This window comes from Sceloporus occidentalis, unplaced genomic scaffold (genome assembly GCF_023333645.1).
Source record: "Sceloporus occidentalis isolate IW3139 unplaced genomic scaffold, rSceOcc1.0.p SCAF_10, whole genome shotgun sequence".
In the NCBI taxonomy this organism is placed as follows: domain Eukaryota; kingdom Metazoa; phylum Chordata; class Lepidosauria; order Squamata; family Phrynosomatidae; genus Sceloporus; species Sceloporus occidentalis.
In genome coordinates, this window is record NW_028316990.1 from 1,578,898 (window position 1) to 1,590,797 (window position 11,900).

General features: G+C 40.0%; 1 protein-coding gene across 2 annotated transcripts in view; it reads left to right on the forward strand.

Annotated features, from left to right (window-relative positions):
- The window catches only part of ADCY7 (adenylate cyclase 7), a 70,743-nt gene extending 59,774 nt beyond the window's left edge, over positions 1-10,969 (forward strand). For both annotated transcript variants that reach the window (XM_089476967.1, XM_089476968.1), the window contains 7 exons: positions 555-636; positions 1,869-2,027; positions 3,075-3,221; positions 4,158-4,265; positions 4,428-4,542; positions 5,845-5,969; positions 7,295-10,969. In XM_089476967.1, the coding sequence (XP_089333093.1) occupies positions 555-636; positions 1,869-2,027; positions 3,075-3,221; positions 4,158-4,265; positions 4,428-4,542; positions 5,845-5,969; positions 7,295-7,432 (874 nt within the window). In that variant the 3' untranslated portion in view covers positions 7,433-10,969. The remainder of the gene's footprint in view (positions 1-554; positions 637-1,868; positions 2,028-3,074; positions 3,222-4,157; positions 4,266-4,427; positions 4,543-5,844; positions 5,970-7,294) is intronic.
- Positions 10,970-11,900: the final 931 nt, after the last annotated feature.

Below are 11,900 nucleotides of genomic sequence, written 5' to 3' on the forward strand. Positions count from 1 at the left end.
ATTAGGGAGCATGCACCATGTGTACACGGGTGCTGCCATTATGATGTCATGCATGCACCGCATCCAAACGGCACGACGCATGTGTTACGTCTTCGTGCTGCCCCAGGCTGCTTACGGCGGCCTGGCTGCAGTGAAAGGAGCTCCAAAATTGAGCTCCTTCTGGGCGTGTGCCTCATTCCCATAGCCACTAAACAACTACGAGAATGATGCCAGGGCAAAAGGGGCCAAGCGGCCCCTTTCTCCCATGGCTCTGGCTCCCGGGGTGTCCAGGGTCATGAAGCCCCAAGGACACCCCTTTTCTAGGCCATGGGTAAGCGAATTTTTGCCGCTTCTCTGTGGTCCGGAAAAGTGCCGGATTGGGGCCTCTGGGCTGCCAGTATGGCTGCCCTGGCCCCAATCCTCTGCGGAAAGGGGCGGTTGCGGATGGCCCCTTTTCCATGGTCTGTACTGGGCCTTTGTGTCCTCAGTGAGCCATTTCCAAACATTAGTCATATGTACTTCAGATTAAGTTCCTGAGGACTTAACTTTATGTTACCATTCTTCTTTTGTTCTAGGTTTTTCATGAAAGATCCAACAATAATGACAAATTTATATCTGGCCCTGTTTTACATAACCTTGGTTCTGCTCTCCAAACAGGTATGGCTTCTGCTCCTATTCCATTATCCATTATGTGGAATCCTTTTTCCTGGCAGACTATATAAAGAACTTGTATTTTCTTAATTTCCGCATATTATTTACTAGGACCAGATGTAATGCTTTCCCTTCAGAACTGCTTTGTAATAGGAATGCTGGGTTGCCCCTCTCTTTGAGATTTTTCCCTTGTGGTTACCATCCCCTTTCCTTATGTGTTATGTCTTTAGATTGTAAGCTGAGGGTAGGGAACTTTTCTTTTTCCTTGTTCTTTTTCCATGTACAGTGATGGTACTCTATAAATAAATAATGATGATGATGATGATGATGATGATGATGATGATGATGATGTAGGGGCTTTCAGCCTTCGTAGGGTGGTTGTGAGAGCTTTGAATATCCCAAGTGTAAAGTCCAGTGACCCAGTTTAGAAATGGGGGATGGTGCCATATCCAGCTCTCCTGGGTCTCAATCCAGCCTTATGGGCTTCTCCAGAAAGTCACAGTCATTTCCTCCCCATTCCGTTCCAGTTCCTCAAAGTGCCATGCGATAATAGTGCTATAATTGGTATGGAAGGGCTCTACATTTTGCCAAGTTACAGGTGTTGAGGAAGAACCAAAACCATCAAATGCAGAGATGGAAGAACTCTTTAAGTTGCGTTACGTGTTATCATATAACACATACCAATAAAAATTTCCCCTTAAAAGGCAGTGTGTATGTGCGGAGGAGGTTAGGTTTTCTTTCCTGCATAAAATTTCTTTGGTGTTGTTGTGTACCTTGAAGTAGTTTCTGACTTGTGCAACCCTAAGGCGAACCTATCACAGGGTTTTCTTGGCAGGATTTGTTCAGGGCAGGTTTGCCATTGCCTTCCTCTGAGTCTGAGAAAGTGTGACCTGTCCAAGATCACTCAGTGGGTTTCCATGGCCAAGCAGGGATTTTAACTCTACTGTCCAGATTTGTAGCCTAATGCTCAAACTACACTGTGCTAGCTCTTATAAATTTTTTTTAAAGGGCATAAATTTTGTAGGTTGCATTTGAAAATACTACATGTTGTAAATACCTCCAAATCCAGGCAATAAGCCCATTCACCAACTTAGCAAAGGAACACCTCTTCTCTCTCCTTCCATTCCTCTCCATCTGACCATTGGTTCCTTTATTGTATTTATAGCAGCAACATGGAAAGTGCCTAAGTGTTCGATGACAGTACAGATGTATTTCATGACTCCTTTGCTTGGTTGCAGATAGACTATTACTGTCGGCTGGACTGCCTCCAAAAGAATAAATTTAAAAAAGAACACGAGTCTTTTGAAACCATGGAGAACGTAAACAGGCTGCTGCTGGAAAATGTCCTTCCGGCCCACGTAGCTGCCCACTTTATTGGAGACAACAAGTTAAATGAGGTACGGAAGAATAGCATTAACGTTATTGTGCTGCATTTGTTTGGCTGAAGGCGTTTGCACACCTGTTCTTTCATAGATCGCGTCATGAGGCTGTTGTTCCCCTTCCCTACACTCTGTGCATTGAAAAGCAATCATGAAACCAAAGTACTAGTATCCTAAATATTAATAGCAAACTCATTCATTGAATGTGGCTACACATGTACAGTAGATGAAATGGAACCATCCATACACAAGAGGGAAATGTGGGCAGGCTTGTGGGAATGCTAAGGTTTGCAGAAGTACCCCGAAAATATTTTTAGGGGGAGGAGAAATCCCAAGGGAGGCCAATGAAGGCTGAGCACAGAATGCTCTCTTTTGGGTATTGTTGTTGTGTACTTTTCCTGGAAAATTAGGATGTCCATGGCCTAATTCAGTGGGATGTTGTAAATTCGAATGGCTGGGATGTACTTTTATTACAAGAATATTTATATCCTAGTTTTCCACTCCCTGAAAGGAATCGCACAAAGCATCGAACAAAGTGTGCATATGTGTCTTGTGTGCCTTCAAATCCTAAGGGGAAACCTATCATGGGATTTTCTTGGCAAGATTTGTTCAGAGGTGGTTTCTCATTGCCTGCCCTTGAGGCTGAGAGCATGTGACTTGCCCAAGGTGGCCAAGATGGGAATCGAACCCTGGTCTCCAGAGAATTAGCCTAATACTCAAATCACTATGCCACACTGGCATAGGGAAAGCTAAAAACAAGGGAGAGTGGAAGATTGAAAGGGAATATATTGGGAAAAGTTATGGTTGACTGGCTGAAATTCTGAATAGGAACACGCTACACTACCATTTTTGGTGCAGGTCTCCCTTGTATAGCTAAGATACCGTCATGTGCAGGGCAATATTAGAGATTTACTAGACATGTCCTATTGAAGAAATTGCTCTGAAGGAACAGCCTCTTAGGATGTATCAGTATCCTTTGAATTGCATGGGGCTGTTGTGTTAAAGCAAAAGCAATGGTTGTGAGCAGTGATATTATGAAACTCTTACTTACTGCATTTTCTGCAGGATTGGTACCATCAGTCCTATGACTGTGTGTGTGTCATGTTTGCATCAGTACCTGACTTCAAGGTCTTCTACACAGAATGCGATGTCAACAAAGAAGGTTTGGAGTGCCTTCGGCTTCTCAATGAAATCATTGCGGATTTTGATGAGGTATTTCCTAGCCTGCTTTGGTTTGATGTTGGGATTATGGAAGGCTTTGCCCTTTGAATCTCAAAATAAGTGTTACCCTATCCTCCTCCAGTGAAGACAGCTCTTCTTATATCATACAAACTCTGCAGGCATAGCAGAGTTTATTGTAAGACAGCTTCCAAAATCCATATTGTGTCATTACCTTTTTTAGAGCAGCCAGAGAGGCACAAAATGTATTTGTACAAGCTTTTGAAACACATGTTATTTCATCAGCCAGAGATGTTCTTTTAAAAGGGAACAGAGGGAAAATGGATGGAGATCAGACACTGATAGAAGTGAGAAGTCTGAAAACAACTAGTTATAAATGCATTACTTATAGTTAATTCATTTTGCAATAAATAGGGTATAATTAAAGTATATTATGTTGACAATGTTATAAGAGATAACTTTACGTTTTGTGTAAGAATTGTAGTTTTACTACATAAAGAGGTAAAGGTAAAACACACCATGTAACAGTTGCTTATGTATATTTTACCTTATGTACCTAAGCCTAACTGCTTAGGTATATTTTATATCACAAGACCAAATAAAGCAAACCACAAAGACCTTAGCTTTATTTGTGCATTTTAACAAGTTGATATATATTGTATTTGATTCTACAACTGTCTTATGAAATTGTTGCCTTCCAACGTCGAAACATGCCAGATCAAGAGTTGTGCATGGATATATATTGAAAAAATGATAAGGACACAGTAGCATGGATCAAATCTTATAACATTTCCCTTGTGTTTTGTACTTGCATAGCTGTATGCAGTATGAAATGCAGTGGGAAAGTCAGCTCTATTGGATCTCTACTGTTCTAGCTTATTCTACTGGAAAACCTAGCCTCTGATATGATAGTAAAGACACAGAGAATCAACAAGGCGTGAATGTTATTTTGTTCCCTTTTTCAAACAGCTGCTGCTGAAACCTAAATTCAGTGGCGTTGAAAAAATAAAAACGATTGGGAGTACATACATGGCAGCTTCTGGGCTGTGTGTTACACCAGGCCAAGAGAATAATCTGGTAAGTCGCCTGTCATAATGCCAAGTCATTCGAATTTGTGTATGGTTGTGGGAGAATTATTTTGCTACTTAACTAGAGTCTTGATTTCTGCAGTCTTTTCCTGTAGTTCTTTAGTGCCTTAGGGAAATGGTTTTCTTAACACTCCTCTTCCATGTTGTTTAGGATCAAGAAAGGCAGCATGCTCAAATTGGCATCATGGTGGAGTTTGCAATGGCCTTGATGACAAAACTTGATGGCATCAACAGGCATTCATTCAACAGTTTCCGCCTCCGAGTTGGTAAGTTGGTTTCCTTTACCTATGGCCTGTAAGCTCAAGGGCTGGGCAGAAGCAAAGCTGGTTTGTCTTCATCAACTTGGTTTCTTTCAGTTCTTTATGCCTAGGTATAAGTTACACAGGCCTACAAAATTGAGGGTAATAAAAACAGACACTAACATAGGATATCTTGTGTGTGATGAAATGGTTCATATATTAAAAAAACCTTGAAGTTTAAGGGTGCTGTTGTATTTCTTGTATATTTGGACCCACAAGTGCCCTTTTTGCATCACTACATCCTACAGAGAAAACTGGCTCTGTAACTGTTTTTGCCATGGGTTTGGGTGCCTTTAGTCTATTGGTTTGCTTATCTGTTGTCCTTCATTAGCTAAATTTCAAGGTGTTGTTGTTGAAAAAAGGTAGCCAAAGAATGTAAGATGAGGACTGTAGGATCAAAACCACTGGGCATCTCCATTCAGTCCCCCGGCTTCTCTGCCTTGCCTTCCTACTCATAGAATGACACTCTGTAAATAAACTGCTACTGGAGTCAAAGAAAGCCTTTTTTTTTAAAAACCCTCAACCCACCAGATGAAACATTTTAGTTATCCTAGAGCCACATTTTTTGCAAAATTAACTCACATCCCACCAGATGGAACATTTTGGATACCCTAAAACCTCATTTTCTTTGCAGAATTTATCCAGAGCTAACCCTGCAAGGGAGACATTTTATGGCATAGTGACCTAAAGAGTTTTAAACAATGGCTGATCCTGCCATGATGAGATATATCTCCAGTGTGTACCTACAACATGTCTCTTGGTGTACTCCCCACAAACCCACATTTTCAGTGTGGTACTTCTCCCAAGATTCCCTTTTCCACAGAGAGAGCAACAGAGACACATTCAGCTACTTTCTGCTATTTTCCCATGACAAGCATCCATGGACCTCCTGGGAAATCCTTGGAAGATCCCAGAAGACATTATTGCTGTGAGTCCCGCTAAAGAAAAATAGCTCCATATGTCTCTGCTGCTCCCCACCATATAAAGGTAAGCAGGGAATCTGCATTCTTATTATATCTTGATAAAATATGATGGTAGATGAAAGTGATTCAATAACAACCTGTCTCCTAAACCAAAAGCCCAAATTCCTCTGGGATTTAGGGAAGCAGAAAGATGACAACATAATAATGAAACGGGTAGACCAGAAAATAGATGGGTAGGCTCAGAGCTAAATTGATGAGCTCTTCTGTTTTACACCTTCAAACTTTGGTAACATGCAAAACAAAACAAAACTTGGAAGCCAAGACTAAGACTTTCTTCTTCATGCAGGTATAAACCATGGGCCTGTGGTAGCTGGTGTGATTGGGGCTCGTAAACCCCAGTATGACATTTGGGGAAACACTGTCAACGTTGCCAGCAGAATGGAGAGTACTGGAGAACTTGGGAAAATCCAGGTAATATAAAAGTGAGGTTTTGAATTGTCCCCTCTAGAAAGAAACCTGAGCAGTGGTGATGCAGAGCAGTGCATCTCAAGGTATCTCATGTAGGTGACTGGCATTTCCCCCCAGTGTGCCAGGGACCAACAATATCATACTGATGCCCAGTTGTTCTAAGTTGTTTCTTTCTTTCTTGGAAACTTGCCAGGACTGGCAGCTGATGACTTGTGGACTAGCATCAACCCATGAACCATAGTTGTGGGTAATACTAACGTAGAGAAGGGCACTTGTCCTCTTTAAAGTATTCTTTGGAGCTCCTTTTATGGGGTCAGCTGCTGTCCTGAGGTGCACTCGGAGTTGTCAGATGAAGGGCTTTCTTTGTTGTCAATCTTTTATTTGCAGAACTCCTCTGTCAGCTCCCTCACCTATCTTTATAAAATGGCTTAAAGCTGTTTTTAACTAGAGGTGAACAGGCTTTTAGTTGATAGGATTTCTTTGTCAATTCAGAAGGATGTACAGGGCAACCTAATACAAACCAGTGAACACACAGTTCTTTTATCACTTCTTTTGCTTTCTTTGAAGTATATTTATTCTTTTGCAATAGTAAGAGCCCTTATTTTTTAAAGACACTTATTAAAATCCATTGTCCCACTGGGGCTGGCATGAGGGGTTCAGCATTATCACCCACCTGCCAATGGCTACACCTAAGCAGAGCCCTCTACTCCCATCCTCCTTGCTGTTGCTTCCTCTTTACTTACTGCTTCACATTCTGTAGTTAGCAACAAGGAGTAGCAGTATCATCCACTTGCCTTCTCCTCCCTTAGCAGCATCATTTGGGCCAGGGTGGTGATGGTAAGTGAAAAGGTATGGTGATAGTAGCCAAAAAGAGGATTTGTTGAGGGCACCGGCTCCAGTGGAGACCAATGCTCACTCTTTCAGCCTTAAGCCTACCTTACACTACTGTGGCTGTTCCCATTGCTTTTCATTGCATCTAACTCCCTGTAGCTGCGGCCAGTTAAGGCGGCTTATTGCCTGGAAATAGATATTCCGTTATTACTGTCTCTGTAGAGGGCTACAAATATTTTACTCTTCAAGAGGAGAGAGGAGGAATTTTGTATAGCGGAGTTGACTGACTGATGGGGAAACTGTTAACACACATCTTTGTTGTAATGTTTTATTGCCTGTGTGCGTGCAAGTTATAGTGGCTTTTATAATGTTTGGAAATTATTTTACCTGAAGAGCCGTTTCAAGCACTGTAGTTGAGTGGCAGGATATCGCACTGATAAAACACTTATTCCAAATATCTTCTATATCCTGCTAGCTTTTTCTGTTTCTTCCTACAGGTTACAGAAGAGACATGCAAAATACTAGAGAGCTTGGGGTACGCCTGTGAATGCCGAGGACTTATTAATGTCAAGGGGAAGGGAGAACTGATGACCTACTTCGTGTGCACTGATACAGCCAAATCCCAAGCACTTTGATCTGAACAAACAGCTTTCTGAGAAGTCTTGTTCGGTTTGTTGTTGTTTAAAAAAACAAGAGCAGCTTCCCTTCTGTGAAGCCTGAAGACTTTGCCTCCTTATGTAAAGGAGCTTGTTCCAAAGGTTTGTCAATTACCTGAACTGCTTTGCAGTTAGAGGAAGAAGCACAGAAGGTTCTTGAAATGATGTTTACAGCTGTTGTCATCCCTGTTTCCAAGACTTTGCGAACGATCTCTGCCACAGGAGTGTGGGACACAAGGAATGCCTTTTTGTGCTTGTCTTTCTTGACTCCACATTTGAACCGAATGCCTTGTTGGAATGTTCTACTGCCTCATCCTTCGTCAGATCTAGTAACAGTATTGCACTTGTCACAGACTTATATTGACTATATACTTTACCTTAAGGGCAAAGCAGGACTGGAACTCTGCAGCCAGAAAGATTTTTTATATATAACTGGAGATGGAATTTGGGACTTTCTGCCTACAAGATGTGGGTGCTCTGCCAATGAGCTCCTGTCCATCCCTTAACTTTGTGCTGGAGTTCTGCCTAGAATCCATTTTCAGTACCAGAAGCATTGCACTGCCAGTATTTTTTACAACCCAGAATTCCAGTCCACAAAAATGCCCTCCCTTGCCATCCCTCTGTGCTATTAATGCTCAATCTTTTATCTTGCTCTACCTGTCAACTTTCTGGCACTGCTTATAGTAATGGTGCAAGGATAGAACATCTCCAGTTGATACACGTTTTAATTTTTGGAGGTTTCTAACCTGGGCTCCAGAGCATTTGTGATTGGTTCTTAAATATGCTTCGTTTGAGTGGCAACACATGGATAGCTTTTCCTTGTTTCCTTCTTTATGCTGTATAATGCATTTGGTCTTCACAAAGGGCCCTTTCATTTCAGCAGCCATTTATTATGCCCCAGCAGTGTGTGAATATTGGCATTGTGTGTGTGTAAGTTCAGATTCTTTTCCAAGGCAATGTTTTGTTGGGCAACCTTTTATATAAATTGCAGGCTGCTATAGCTACTCTGTGGGAATGAAAGTATCTTCTTTATCCATAAAAGGTAAAGAACGGGGTGATGTAGGATCCCAATATGTTTTGGCCCAGTTGCACCAACAAGTGTTTATGCTGTTTCTAGTGTTCTTTTACCATTGTCACACACTGTCAAAATCTAGATTGTTCATTTTCTGGAGCAAATATTGCTCTTGTTTTTCTTATTCTCTAAAGCAAAAGTGAGGAATCTCAGGCCCATGGGCTAAATCTGGTCCTCTGAGCTTCCTTGGATGACCATATCCTCTTCCTAGTTTATACCAATTTTGGGTACCTAGATTTTATATGGGGCTTTCTCCATTCTGAAAAGCTGAAGCACATCTCCCAAGCTTTGGTTACTGATATTGTGCTAACTTTTATCTGGTGAGAGAAAACTTCCCTCCCAAACCATTAACCAGAATTAAGGAGAAATGTTAGTGTTGGATTTAATCACTGGCCACCATTTGTTTCTTGTTAGGTTTATGATAAAAAGACCCAGTATAATATTTTTGTTCAACCAGTCTTGATTTTGGATGGTAAGGCTTTTAGGCATAACAATTTTGATAATCAAGATTTTGATAATCTGTATGCCTCATATTTCATAACACAAATACTCCATAGTTTTCTGGTTCACTCCAATAAGACTTACTTCTAGTTTTAAAGTAGGTTTTAACTTCTTCCTTTTTTAAAGTCTTCAGTGGAAATTGAATATGAGCCTCTGCCAAGGTGGAATATATGCATAGTAATGAAACTGATTAACAGAATTAAGGATAAATACAGTATAGTCTACTTGTTCGGGACTGTTTTCTGTCTGAGAAAGATGTCTGCATGGGGTGGAGAGAAGAGTTAAATCCTTAACCAATGTGATTCTTTTAAAAGTATAGATATTTGCATGTCTTGTTCACTTAAGTCTGCTTCTGTCAAAAGTCTGGAACATATGGCATTACATATATAGAGCTGTAATAAACATCAGTCCTGGCTAGTATAGGCAGTGTGAGAACTGATAGGTATTTAGAGATCTCTGCATTCTTCTTCTCTAGCATAAATTTTATGGATTTGGATTTTGTAAAGATGATAATACTAGGTAAAGTAGGAAAAGAGGAAGAACACATTACAGATGGATGGACTCAAATCAAGGAAGCCACAGCCTTGGATTTGCAGAACCTGAGTAGAGTTGATGACAGCTGTGTTTGTAGGTCTCTAGTTTATAGGATCATCCTAAGTGAAAGCTGATTTGACTGCAATTAACAACAAATGCAGAAGGTATTTATTTTACAAAACATTCTAGTGTTTGGGCTAAGAGTGAATTGTAAGCAGAAGATAGTGATCTGTTTGTGCATCTTTTTGTACATGCAGAAGTAATTGCTTTTCAGTTCTTATAGCACTCCTCATTGAATGATTATTTTTTGGTTTTTCAGAATAGCGTTAGCAGCTCATGATTTCTTTAAAAATACCCAGTGTATTTTCAGTGAGTTAATCTTAGAGACAGGAGCATAGGTCAGCTATTTCTCTCTGGCAGTTTTATCAGAAGGGAAGCAGAAACAAACCAAGTGTTAGGTGAGAAAAAGTTCCAAATTGTTTACAGTATGGTCAACACTAATAACAACACAGTGGGCTCTTCATATCTGCTGGGGTTTGGTTCTAGGGGCCCCCAGGGATACCAAAATCCATGGATGTTCAAATCCCATTAAATACAATGGCATAGTGGCCCTCCAAAAGGTGTGCTCTTCTCAGAAGCAGGTCTTGCTGGAACAATGGGATTAATCTCATGCAAATGTGTACAGGATTGCAACAGAAGACTTTTCTCTTGACCACTGGTGACTCATGTTGACTAACAGAATTAATTTTATTGGGCATATCATAGGACCTAAGGGAAAGAACTAATTTACCTTACACTGAAGTACTCTATACTGAAACATGTTTGAAATGTTGTTTCCGCTACTATTTGCATATGACTTTGCAGAATGCTTTTTAGTAAATAAATGTATGTGAACCTAACGGAGCAGTACTAGACTTTACAAATCACCTGCTCTGGAGTAACTTTACTGAAATCCATCCGAAGTTGATGGAATTGGTTACAAGCATTTTTCCACATTTGAGGGCTGCAATAAGTAGCCTTTTTTAAAAGGTTTTTCAGATTGGAGTGTGATTGCAAAGTTTTTTTCAATATGCTTTGCCTTGGATGCATTCCTGTTGTGTTTTGTTATAATTACTATGTAATTAATGTGCCCAGAGGCAGAAATGCCTACGTTTCATGACAGGAACAAATCTTTTCTAGGGAGGTCTTACTGTCGACTTAGGACTTTTGCAAAGTCTTGACACAATAGTATAGGTCACACTAGAAACTAGAAGACAGACTAGACTTGGATAGTATTAAAATAAAATATTTGTGGTTGTCCCTTTTGTTATGTCTGCAAGTTTATATGAATTGTAATATGTTTTGCTTTCCATTCTTATTTTATTGTGTGTTTGTTACATGTTTTTTAAAATAAAATATAGAAGTTAGAATGGTCTAGTTGAATGGGTTCATCTGGTCTAACACTTAGTAACTATTTGTTATGTTTAGTAACAGTTATCCAGTGGTATACAAACAACAGAAACCTAAAAGTATGAAATTAAAGGATTAATTTTAAATATTGTTTCGGTTCACATTGTGGACTTTCTGGTAGTTTGTCTAAGCTAACTGCTTCCTTATTTACTTGAGTATGATGGATAAGATATTTAGGATATTTCTGATGCTTGATCATTTTATATTACTTAAAACTCATTCAAGGAACCTTATTAAGCAAAATAAGGCTGCCAATCCAGTATGGGACTTATGTCTGTTGGAAATAGAATTGAGCAGTTTCACAATATCCATATTCAGTTAGGGGCTGCTGTGACATTACTACATGGGGAAGCCAGCAAAGTGACTGACGCACAACAGTTGTCAGTGCACATCAGCAGAGTTCAGTGTGCCTTAAGACACTCCTACTGGTGCCCTGATATGAATGTTTACCATTTATTAGGGTTGCATAGCAGCTCTAAACTAACTATGGATAAAGCTACACAACATGGACCATGATATAGAATTGAAGCCAATGGAAGAAAAAGAAAACTTCTAATGACATTACACAGTTCACTCTAGCTGTTAATATGAAACCTCTGGACAATGAGAGCATATTAGCTGATCCCTGCTTTAATTAGTATTATTAACCTTTATTTATGAAGTGCTGTAAATTTACACAGCGCTGTACATACAATCTTTTTAATTAGACGGTTAACTGCTATTAACAAGCTGAGATAGTTTGCTATGATAGGTAAGGATCTAAATTTTACTCTCCTTCCTAGTAAAATATACACTCATCCCTCCATATTTGCGGCTTTGATATTTGCGGATATTTGACTCTATGGTCAACTTCAACTAAAAGTAGCACTGAAAGACCTAGAGATTCCTAGA